Source organism: Aristolochia californica, unplaced genomic scaffold (assembly GCF_029961685.1).
Source record: "Aristolochia californica isolate CCGP_79_NKW_82.1479 unplaced genomic scaffold, dmAriCali1.0.hap1 SCAF_7, whole genome shotgun sequence".
NCBI lineage: Eukaryota > Viridiplantae > Streptophyta > Magnoliopsida > Piperales > Aristolochiaceae > Aristolochia > Aristolochia californica.
Genome location: NW_027182268.1, coordinates 34,208,017 through 34,218,748, shown reverse-complemented (window position 1 = coordinate 34,218,748; position 10,732 = coordinate 34,208,017). Strand labels below are relative to the sequence as shown.

The following is a 10,732-nucleotide window of genomic DNA, read 5'->3' as shown; positions in this document are numbered from 1 at the left end:
GGCGTGTTTGCTGGTCATAAGGAGTTTGGTCAACGAATCGGGAAATGTCTTCGCGGTTACTGTCTTTCATGGACAAACCCTTGGTTGACAAAAACACCATCGTATTTTAAATGAATTTACGATAATACCTATGAATTTATTATCTTAACAGGGGTAAATTAGTAATAATAGTTTACACGAGGAACAGTCTTGCATGAGGGCAACAGAGTTAATTTCGGGGCTCTTCACTTGGACCGGAAGAACACCTTGTGAGTGACGACCCTTGGTGGGTAGATGCTTCAGAAAGACGCACCCTCGAATTCAAAAGCTTAAATTTCAATTCGTCCTTTTGTCTCAGCTCGACAGCTTCGTTCATGAACTCCCTCTGCAACCCTAATTCCAGTCGATCAGATCATCTCCTGAAAACCTCAACCCTTGCTCGTGTCCTTAATCCTGAGTTTGTCTCTGCGAATCTCTCTCTCTCCTCTCTCAACTTCTCTCAAAGTTTTAAAGGGATTTTTTTTTTCTGTTTTAGTCTACATAACATTCGGGAGTTTCTGTTAGTGATTATCCCACGAGGTGTTTCTGAAAACTCTTCTTTCAGCTGTAAAGGGTTTTAGTCACATCGAAGAGATAATTGATTCGATTTCTCTGGGGATATTGATATTTCATTGATAAGTCCAGTGAATGCTGGATTCTATCTTCAGGTGTGCAATCAAAATCTAGTATAGTTTGTCTATTTCAATTATAAGAAGGCCAAAAGTTGGAGAAGAAGAAATGGATGGGGTGGAGGAGGAGAAGTTGCCTCCAGGGTTCAGGTTTCATCCCACTGATGAAGAACTTATCACCTACTACTTGACGCAAAAGATTTCCGATTCCAGTTTCACCGGACGGGCAATTGCTGACATTGATCTCAATAAATGTGAACCGTGGGATCTCCCAGGTAAGGGATATCATGCTTGATTTCATAGTTTAACAGTTGCTGAAGAAGTAGAACTTCTCATTTCATTACAGCAAACTTGTAAGAGAAGTTTTTTGTTTTCCTTTTCTGATATCTTCTGGAGTTTCAGAAACCTGGCAGGCTAGGCTTTCTCAGAACTCAGGATCATAAGGAGATCGAACCAAAAAAAAAAAAAAAAAAGCAAATTCGTTTTTTTCTCTTTTGTTCATGTTTTTTCTTGCATTCGATTGAAGAAACAATGATCTTGTTGATCTTGGTTTGGATTAACAATTCATATACGATTATTAGAATAAGTTCAAAGAAGTTCTTTGTCCGATTGATCAACTGCTTCGTTCCAGGCAAAGCAAAAATGGGCGAAAAGGAATGGTACTTCTTCAACCTTCGAGACCGAAAATACCCAACAGGCGTCAGAACGAACCGCGCAACAAACGCTGGCTACTGGAAAACAACTGGAAAAGATAAGGAGATCTTCAACACTGTAACATCTGAGTTGGTCGGGATGAAGAAGACATTGGTTTTCTACAAAGGGAGGGCCCCTCGAGGAGAGAAAACCAACTGGGTCATGCATGAATATCGCGTTCAATCCAAAACCAGCTTCAAAGCCACCAAGGTAAATCCAAGAACGCCTCCAGACACTAGATAGGTAGGATCTACTGACGAAGAGGATGACAAATCGCCACTCTCCTCCAAGACTTTTCTCTGTTAATTTCCTCTTTGTAAATATAAAATAGAATTGAGGCAACTCAACACAATCTGTCAGAGATAAAGAAAGAAGATTCTGACGTGCTTCAAGGAAAAAACTTGACTTAACCTTTAGATCACGACAAATTTCTACGTACGAAGTGGAATATCTTGACATTCTCGACTGGTATAGAATAATGTCGAGTTACATAATATGAGCTCAGCCAGAGTGTACACTGAAGGAAAGGGATTCAAGCCACTTTTCTTGATTCTGTAAAACCATCCCCGTCTGAACTTCCTGCCAGGAAACTGATTAATAGCATAGATGTTAACACATTAAGATGATGAGATCAGAGCTCCTTGATTTAAAGTCAAAACTGATGAGGAATTGGTCAATGTGATTACAGCAGGAGGAGTGGGTGGTCTGCCGCATCTTCCAGAAGAGCTCCGGCGGCGCTAAGAAGTATCCATCCAGTCAACCGCGAGTGAACCCATATAACATGGATCAGATGGGATCAGCTGCTGAGCAGCCTATGATGCAGGCGGCCGAAATGTGCCAATACGGGATAGAAATGGGAACGAACGCCATGGGAAGCTCTGAAATGGCAGAACTGAGTAGGGCCTTAAGGGGAGCGCAGTCACCGAACCTCCCTGTGCAGCAACAACAGTTCAACTACCCCGGAGCCTTCACCATATCAGGCTTAAATCTGAACATTGGAGGCTCCAACCCGCTGGTTTTACGTGGTCCACAGATCACCACGAACCAACAGTCGATGATCTCACACCAGCCCACCATGCAGGGTTGTTATCTGGGGTCCGATGGGAGCTTGTCCTCTGACATGGATTCCGGTGGGTACAACAGGTTTCAGCAAATGGAGCCTTGTGTGGATCTAGATGCCTATTGGCCGTCTTACTGAAAATATGATGTCTACAAGGGAGAAGCAGCAGCATTCCCTTCTGGTTAATGGACTGGGTCGATTATAATATCTTCTCAAATTTTTCAGCGTTCTGATCCTGAATTAACATGAGCTTTTTTGCTTGTACCATTAGGGAGGAGTAAATATAGAATGAGGTATGCCAAATTGATGGTGAAACATGATGATGGATAGCCTATGATCAATTGTATACTCTTTGAATACCCTAACTCAGATATCTTTGACTTATTATGAATTTTCAATGATTATGTGGGCTTGTGATGCATTACTTCGACCATAGGGTCATAGCGAGCGATAGATATCATTCGAACTCTATGGAAAATAAAAGAAAATAAGAATTTGATTATTATTATTTCCAAAAAATAGTTAGTAAAAAAAAAAATTTGATCATTATCTCATTTTCACTAGCTATTTTTTGGAATAATAAAAATTAAATTCTATTTTTTTTCTAAGGGGTTCCAAACAGACCCTAAAATATATATAAATTTGATGATATTTTAGGAGTTTTTAGGTAATTATCCAAATAATAAAGCTAGACAAATAGGCAAATATCGAATTGGATAAGGTAATAATTCTCCTACCTTTCCACCAAGGAGACTAATGGGGAGCCCACCTTGTTTTTGAGGGTCTTGGTGTGTGTATTTGTCCAAAGATTAATTTTGGTAATACTCACTCAATCTTAAAACCATTTCTATTAGATTCATTTAGTTTTAGATTCTTGAGGTTATTTGTTCTATTGGAAACTATAGGAAAAAAATTTTCGATCGACTTAAAGCAAGTAATCCTTACAATTTGTAAACCAATCAATTAAACTTGGATAAGTCGATTCATAGTTGAAAATCCTATTGACCAGTAGTTCATGTATAATTTAGATCTTTGTGATTAGTCGAAGTATATGTCATTTGGTTGCTGACCATAGTGAATGGTGAGAACACCTTGGCACTGGATTAACAATCTGTAGCTAGGGTTGTAAACCACTATAAAAATCATTATGGTTTGCTTTCTTTGACTATTATAAATTGTTGTACACTTAATTTTTAGGGAGATTTTTGGAGCTAAATTTGAAAATTATTTATAAAATTTGATACACCTATTCACTCCCTTACCCCTCCTCTTTTAGGTTTATTCTTGTGAGACCTACCAAGTGGTACCAGGGCTAGTAACTCTGAAGTGCCTGGTTTAGGTAGAGTATTTTACATCCACAAATAGCTAACTCTAACATGTCTACCACAAATATTTGTTGGAGATAATTATACACATTGGAAGTATAGGATGGAACATTTTCTTTGTGAAAAAGAAAATCTTTCAATCATATGGCATTGAACAGGCTATTGTGTTTTTTAATTATTATGGAGCACTCTAAGAGTAATTATATCGTTTTTATCTACAAAGCAACATTATATAAGAAGGTATCGTTTTTATCTACAAAATACTACTTAATATCATTTGTACCAGTAAAAAAATTAGATTTTCACTAGTTAATTTTTCTCCAACAAAGCTTTGAACTCAAAAATTATTTTCACTGGTAGAATATCAACTTTTACCTGTATTGGTGGAAACACAGTGACAAACTCTGTTCACATTAATTTTGTTGATTGAAGCTCTTACCAACTAAAACTTCCGCCAATAATGATAAAGTGAACAAATCCAATCAAATCTTGTTCAATCACATTTGGCTACCTGCTAAATCCGTTTTTTCCCCTTTCATCCACTAAGTGAGAAAGATCCCTTTCCCTTCCCATTTTCATATAAGAGCAAGTACTCCTTCCCCTATCAACGAACCAAAAGAGAGAGGGAGAGAAGGACCATCTAATCTCCCTAGCAAACCCCTCCCCCTCCCCCCACTTCTTCACATTCAAGGGGACCCTACCACCTTACTGTCATTACCACGGGAGCCTAAAACTATCCCTAATCAGTGCCAAACATGAAAAAAAGGAGAACAACACCTCGGTCAAATAACCAGGCCATGTCTGTTTGCTCTCAAAACAAATAAATAACAAATAAACATTGAAATTGAAAGGAAAAAGTGCCCACAGACAAAAAATGGTGTCACCTGCTAAGAATTTGATACAGTTCACAAACGTGCTGTACTCACACTTTTTAATATCGTTTGAAGTATTCTTAAATATCAACAACCATTGCCAAGATCCATCTATATAAGGAATGCAAAAAATTATCCTAGAACCAGACACGACTACACGACATCAATAAATCAAACATAAACCTAAAAGATCTAGTCCATAAAAAAGAAAAAAAGAGTAACCTTTACAAGACAAGCATCTTCCAAGTGAAAGCAGTCCTGACACTCGTATGTCTGCGTGCGAGAAGGTCGGCCGTTTTATAGCAAAGGATTATCAACTCTGACAACACCTTCACCATGCAGAAGACTCCCTGCAGCCAGAATAAGAATACACAAACTTTCAATTGAAAGAATGCTATTCCCCGGCAAGGACCGTAGCAGTTAAAAACTCCCTATTGAAATCCTCCAAAGGCATCCATTCTAAATAAGACATGCAACACTAAGGATCTCTCAAAAATATAATCTAGACCGACCTGTAACATTATATGGAATTACTATTAAAACCCAAAAGGTCATGAGAATAAGAGAGAGAATAAAGAAAAAAAAAAGTAAAAAGAGAAAATAAAGCCAGAATTACAGAAAGACTGTCTTAAGCAATTTGGTCGTTTACGTTGCCTTAAAAGATTTGTAGGAACAGCAAGGAAATATCCAGTATTTCAACATGCAGAGAACTGACAATATACAAGTATGCTTGAAATGGAATTATCACAAGAGTGAAGCAAGACCTCAAAACGAGCTCAGGAAGACAGAAACATAAAGAAATTTGATGTAGGTAAAAGAAAAAATCATCTTATGAGGCCTAAAAGAAAGAATCATATTTTGAGGCAAACAAATAACATGAATGAAATGGATTTAGTGGAATAAGCAGGTATCAGAATCATACCTCATATAAAACTATTAAAAAAGTGGCACTAAATTTTAGGGTATTTCACTACTAGTCAGCATGCCTACGCTTTGGCCTACGATGTCCATGATTTGTATGGGAATTCCTCACAGGTTTTGTCGATTTTTTGCTGCAGAAATTGCCAAGCACAAGTGTGAAGATCATTGTACAAGTCAACTGGGAAAGAACCTTGACACACACCCACAAGACAAAAATAAAGGAAAGATGAAAAACAAAGAGAAGGGAATCCAGAAGAAGAGAAACCCAACCAGAATGCAGCAGTGAGTATTTGATAGAGGGCAAAAATGGGAAGAGCTAACATAGCAGAAGCCTATAATTCATTAAAATGTTCATATGTTAGTAAACTAATCCAAAATAAAACACAAGTTGTTTGATGTATAAAATATAACCAGACAAGAAAACAGTAAATGCCAGAGATACAGGAGATCATGGAAATTTAATACTGACCAAAAACCACACCAGCTCTTTAGTAGCCAGTGGTTTTGTAAGCTCATGGTTCTTCAGCTTTTTCAGCACGCATGCCTGGATCTATGAAGGACGATTATAATTTGCAAATCAGATAAGGAAGCGTACAAGTAATTCTTGTAACAAGCAGAAAAATGCATGTAAAATCAGGTAAATCTTCACAAATTAAGATAAAAGCACCAATAAAATAAATAAGCTACAATTTAAAGTATATACCAAAACATGGAAGGAGCTGGCAAATTAGAAATAACAAGAATGTGGTACCTTGTGATGATAGGTAGTTGCAGATTTAAGAAATTTTCCAGAAACACGGAACACCTTATCTGTGTAAGGCTTTGAAATAACACGTACACTGTCAACATGAGGTTTCGCAAAAGTTGCAACTTGATCAACATATGGCTTGGAAATTCTCTTAGCTTCCTGTCAGTGTATGAACAGCGGTTATTTTTTTTTTCTGCTTGTAGTGCACTACAGCTATTGAATTAGATGTTCTTCCTAGATCAGCGAAAGGAAAAAGAAGACATTTACCCTTGTTGGAACAAGACGAAGCAAAAGCTTACCTGAAGATACGGAGATGCTGCTTCTTTTACATTGACTACATGAGGAGTCAAAGTCAATTTGGAAGTTTCATACCATTCAATGGTTTTCAAAGTTGCTGATTGCACATAAGGACTAACAGTAGTTGACACCACAACCCACTGTTCCCTCAAAAAAGGGATTAATTTCTGTAAACATTACATCAATTAACAGGAATAAGAAATTCATCCCAGAACACGGTGAAACACAGTAAGCAAACTGAAAACCACTAAGTTCAAAGCTGTGACAAATCGTCCATGTCAGGGAACCCATTGAAGTTCCTTCAGTTATAAGTGTGATGACCCACAGGTCAACTAGTAGGTAACATATTGTTGGTTCGGTAACTTTGCAATGCAACAGGTCCAATTATGGGGAGAGATCTAAGGATTAGAGGTAATGATCATGTAATACTAGTAGAGAAAATTCAGAGTGCATCAGAAAAGTATGTGTAGGTGGAAAGAGAAACAAAAAAAACATCAACAACTTACAGTCTTCAGAACTTCAAGGTGAGGTTCAGCCCATCTTTTAGCCTGCACTGATTTTTCAGATGCCTGAAACAAATTTCAAACAACAAATTGTAAGTATTCCAGTCAAATAAACAGGATTTTGCTAAAGCAGTGTTTGCACTTCTTCCAGGGAAATCGAGGATCAAAAGTCAACTCTCTGCAGCTTCTAGCTTAGGCTTAATTTTTCAGAATTTTATTTTATGCTTATCAAAGAGCTGTTTTCAGCTAATGAGTTCCAACATAAGCTACAAGCCTCATAAGGCTGTTTTGTACAAACAGCATTCAGACCTCCAAGACAGTTCGGGGCAAAAACATGTTTAAATTTTCTGACTTTTGTCTCACATTAGCACCTTCTGAATAGCAGTGTCAGCAACAGGTTTCCCATACTCATTCCAGTGCTGTGCAGCAAATGACTGGAATATGAAAAAAAAAAGTCAGAAAATTTGAAACACAAAACCTTACCAACAGAAAAAATAAATTTTGTAAATATGCTTCAAAAGTACACCTGAGATTTAATCAAATGGGCTACCAACCAAGGTGGCAACCATGCTCCATGAACCTGATAAAAGAACAAGAAACCCAAAGGTTCATGTTGTATTTTTAAGTCAATAAAAGCTTAAATATGTAATAGCAATATGCCATTAAAAACCCCCTCAAACTAACAACATTCATAAACCAACTGGAAGCTATATCAATCACTAAAGTCTTGGCTTACAACTACAAGAAGATAAACAAATATTAAAAACTCACATATTTCCAGAGCACACAATATTTGTTACTCCAACTTGACAGAAACCCTGAGCTACTATATCCAGCATTTACCAAACAGAAACCCATTGAACCAAGGAGTTATTCAACGGATACAAGAAGGTAAAAGCATGCACTTGCAAGATGTTTCATTAGCGAAGTAAAAAAAAAGAAAAATTGACTTTTGATTCCTGAATAGCTTGTCGTTTCTATGGACAGAAAACAGAACCTTACATATCTTAAGAATGCAAATTTACTAGCAAAGCCAACAAACTCATATTTTTACCTCCAATAACTCTTTTTTCTTTGATGCTGCCTCTATTTTTGCCTTCATTATCTCCTCCTTTGCAAGAGAATGTAAGGAAATAAATACAACTGCAACAGAACAAAAAACCAAGAGTGAAAGCAAAATATAAATTTTCTTTACAGAGAAGCATACTTCTACCAACTGAAGAGCACGTTCAGTTTTTCGAATTCGATTCTTCTGCTCATTGTTGATTTTTTGAAGCTGCCAAGCCACCCAAAGAAACACAGATGAATATCACATGACAAATGCTCCCAAATCAAGGATCAATCCATACAGAGTAGTTGATTTAATTTGGTAAGGTCCAACAGAAAATAATTTTTGATGGACACTGACTACCTCAGTTAGCGCTATATTTGAGGTGTTGGTCCAAAGTAATTGTAGAATAATGTTTGCTATATCAGTATAAGATTTAATGTGGCCACCAGCTCATAATGTCTAGAACCTGGATACATGTGTTCTATACTTGATGAGTATTATACTTGAAAGGCTTTTAATGTTTTCTAAATGAAGAAATCTAATGAACATGTTCCATCACAGTGTCTTCTAATGTCTAGCCCTCCTCTCAACTTGCCTTGCCCTCATTTCCTGGGGACTGTGGCTTAAAAGAAATCACATGAGTTTTGATTATCAGAGATAATCAGTCCTAGACATAAACAAAGCACCCTGGATACTTACGCTTTCTAGTTTAGCAGTCAATTGCTGCATTTTAGCTTCGGCCTCACTAGCTCGGGCTTCCCAAGCACCTTTTGTCTTACTCTGCACTTCTATGTCCTTGTTCAGTGTTTCAACCTGTCCAAAAGGCCACATTAGGATTTACGAGGATGATGAGTTTATCTAACTTATTTGGACGGTTCCTCTGTCCGAACCTGCTTCTCAAGTTCACCGGCTCGTGCATGTGCCCTTCTAACCTGCTCCTCAGCTGCTACGGATCCCTTTTCCTATCAGAAAATGAAATTAAAGAAAGAAGGAAAGATATGAAAGGAAAATCTAGATCATATAAATTAATTGTCACACCGGAGTTTTCACTTTAGAAGATTTTATAGTATAAAAAGGAAACAAATCATTTCGCTAAATTGCTCAAGCTCACCTTAAGCGATTCAACTTCACGCTCCAAAGCAGCAACATAGTCTTTCATCTCCTGAAAGCTCTTTTCCATCTGTGATATGCGCTCATCTTTGTTTTTTAGTTCTCTGATTTTTTCTTCAATGCTAGATTCTTGGCAAAACAATATGAAGAAAAAGCAATTAGGAAATAAGAATAAAGACCACAGAAATTTCATCATTAAGCTATTAACAAAGTCATCAAATAAGTAGCGACCACGCTACTTTAATTTTTTTATAATTTAACTAACACTAATAACTTCAACGCAACAAATAAACAGTAGAAGCAGATTTTCTCTATCCAATTGCCATTGTAGTTTCCACCACTCCCAAAATGCAGCTTCTTTTATGAAATCTAGTGAAAAATAACCGCCATATAAAAAACTTAGATTCCAACAATGGCACGTTTGCGTCCTTCAAAATAAACTCCAAACACTGAAAAAGGTAAAAAGAGATTTCCAAATCACCAACTTGCAAATGTAACCACATCAAGGAAACATCATTTAAAAGCTTAAATCACCAACTAAGGAGAACTTCCAAATCCAAAATCCCAAAGTCAAAAAGAATTTCAAATCACCAAGAAGCTAATACAAAACCACGAAAAAGAAGAGAGATATCCGGTCAAACAATCCATAATTGCCGACAAAGACACAGCTACAGACTTAAAAAAAAGAAAAGAAAAGGGATTTCACGAACGCTAATAACCAACCTAAAACTGAAATCTTAGACTTGAGCTGCTCCAATTTGATTTTGAGCGAAGGATCATCCCTCTCGGACACGACGCCTTCATCACCTATCCCCGCATCCGCAGCGAATTTAAGGAAAAACAAAGAAAAAATTATCGTGAAGATCAGCAGCTTCGAAGAGGCCATGAGAAGCAATTCGGTATTTCCAAAATTTCCTGCTCACGCTAAGCAAGGAGAAAGCAGAAAGAGAGGCGAGTAACCAAAGCAGCGTGACTTTAAGAGATTTTTCATTTGACGGGGACACCACACCAGCGTGGCGTTTTTCAAAGCACAGGTCAGGCGAGCCCGCGACTAGCGAGACGTGGGATATAGACAGATCGTGGCCGTGGAACGGATTGGCATTCGTGTGGAATTCCGAGTGGGGCACGATGGTAAAAGAAGGTTTTTATTGCCTCTATATGATTTCAATACATTCATCAAGGTATTAGATAATTGTTAATTAATTAAATTACAATTAAATTACCCTTCTCTCATTAACACCCAAAAACCAAAAATTAAAAAATAAGTCCTAACATAATTAAACAACTAGACATAAATAGAAGACCTCCTCCTGTAAGATTCCACTATATTAATTCAAACTCTGTGAGACTTTTTACTATGAGAGTCATATAAGACTTTCTTATATATGTTTTTCAATATTTTCCCTCAAGTTGGAGTTTATAACTATAACTTTCAATGAAAAGAGATTCTTGCTCTTTAAGAAGAAATTATTCCTAACGTACTCCTCCTTATGTAAATTAGTCTA

At 37.1% G+C, this 10,732-nt stretch overlaps 2 protein-coding genes across 4 annotated transcripts; one reads left to right on the top strand and one right to left on the bottom strand.

Annotated features, from left to right (window-relative positions):
• The first annotated feature begins 756 nt into the window (after window positions 1–756).
• LOC137937346 (NAC domain-containing protein 92-like) lies at window positions 757–2,538 on the top strand. The gene is made up of 3 exons (XM_068782413.1): window positions 757–922; window positions 1,279–1,550; window positions 2,032–2,538. The coding sequence occupies exons 1-3, from the start codon at window positions 757–759 to the stop codon at window positions 2,536–2,538; spliced, it is 945 nt and encodes a 314-aa protein (XP_068638514.1).
• Window positions 2,539–4,590: 2,052 nt separating this feature from the next.
• Window positions 4,591–10,214, bottom strand: LOC137936381 (uncharacterized). Of its 3 annotated transcripts, none has more exons than XM_068781000.1 (15): window positions 9,951–10,214; window positions 9,229–9,356; window positions 9,008–9,079; window positions 8,817–8,930; window positions 8,274–8,342; window positions 8,121–8,177; window positions 7,593–7,646; window positions 7,438–7,500; window positions 7,070–7,132; window positions 6,566–6,730; window positions 6,270–6,425; window positions 5,988–6,068; window positions 5,789–5,850; window positions 5,520–5,649; window positions 4,591–5,109 (listed from the first exon to the last, which is right to left on the bottom strand). In XM_068781000.1, the coding sequence occupies exons 1-14, from the start codon at window positions 10,111–10,113 to the stop codon at window positions 5,571–5,573; spliced, it is 1,326 nt and encodes a 441-aa protein (XP_068637101.1). In that variant the 5' UTR covers window positions 10,114–10,214; the 3' UTR covers window positions 4,591–5,109; window positions 5,520–5,570. The 3 variants fall into 3 exon arrangements, with proteins under 3 accessions (XP_068637101.1, XP_068637102.1, XP_068637103.1); XM_068781001.1 differs by having other exon boundaries at window positions 4,591–4,991; XM_068781002.1 differs by having other exon boundaries at window positions 4,591–4,947.
• Window positions 10,215–10,732: the final 518 nt, after the last annotated feature.

Excerpts from the sequence above, each read along its gene's own strand:
- LOC137936381 (XM_068781000.1), bottom strand. The coding sequence starts at position 10,113 with ATGGCCTCTTCGAAGCTGCTGATCTTCACGATAATTTTTTCTTTGTTT. Across the intron at positions 8,343-8,816 it reads TGACTGCTAAACTAGAAAGC|CTTCAAAAAATCAACAATGA; the intron begins GTAAGTATCCAG and ends GTGGCTTGGCAG. Across the intron at positions 6,069-6,269 it reads CAACTACCTATCATCACAAG|ATCCAGGCATGCGTGCTGAA; the intron begins GTACCACATTCT and ends CGTCCTTCATAG.
- LOC137937346 (XM_068782413.1), top strand. The coding sequence starts at position 757 with ATGGATGGGGTGGAGGAGGAGAAGTTGCCTCCAGGGTTCAGGTTTCAT. Across the intron at positions 923-1,278 it reads TGAACCGTGGGATCTCCCAG|GCAAAGCAAAAATGGGCGAA; the intron begins GTAAGGGATATC and ends GCTTCGTTCCAG. Across the intron at positions 1,551-2,031 it reads CCAGCTTCAAAGCCACCAAG|GAGGAGTGGGTGGTCTGCCG; the intron begins GTAAATCCAAGA and ends TGATTACAGCAG.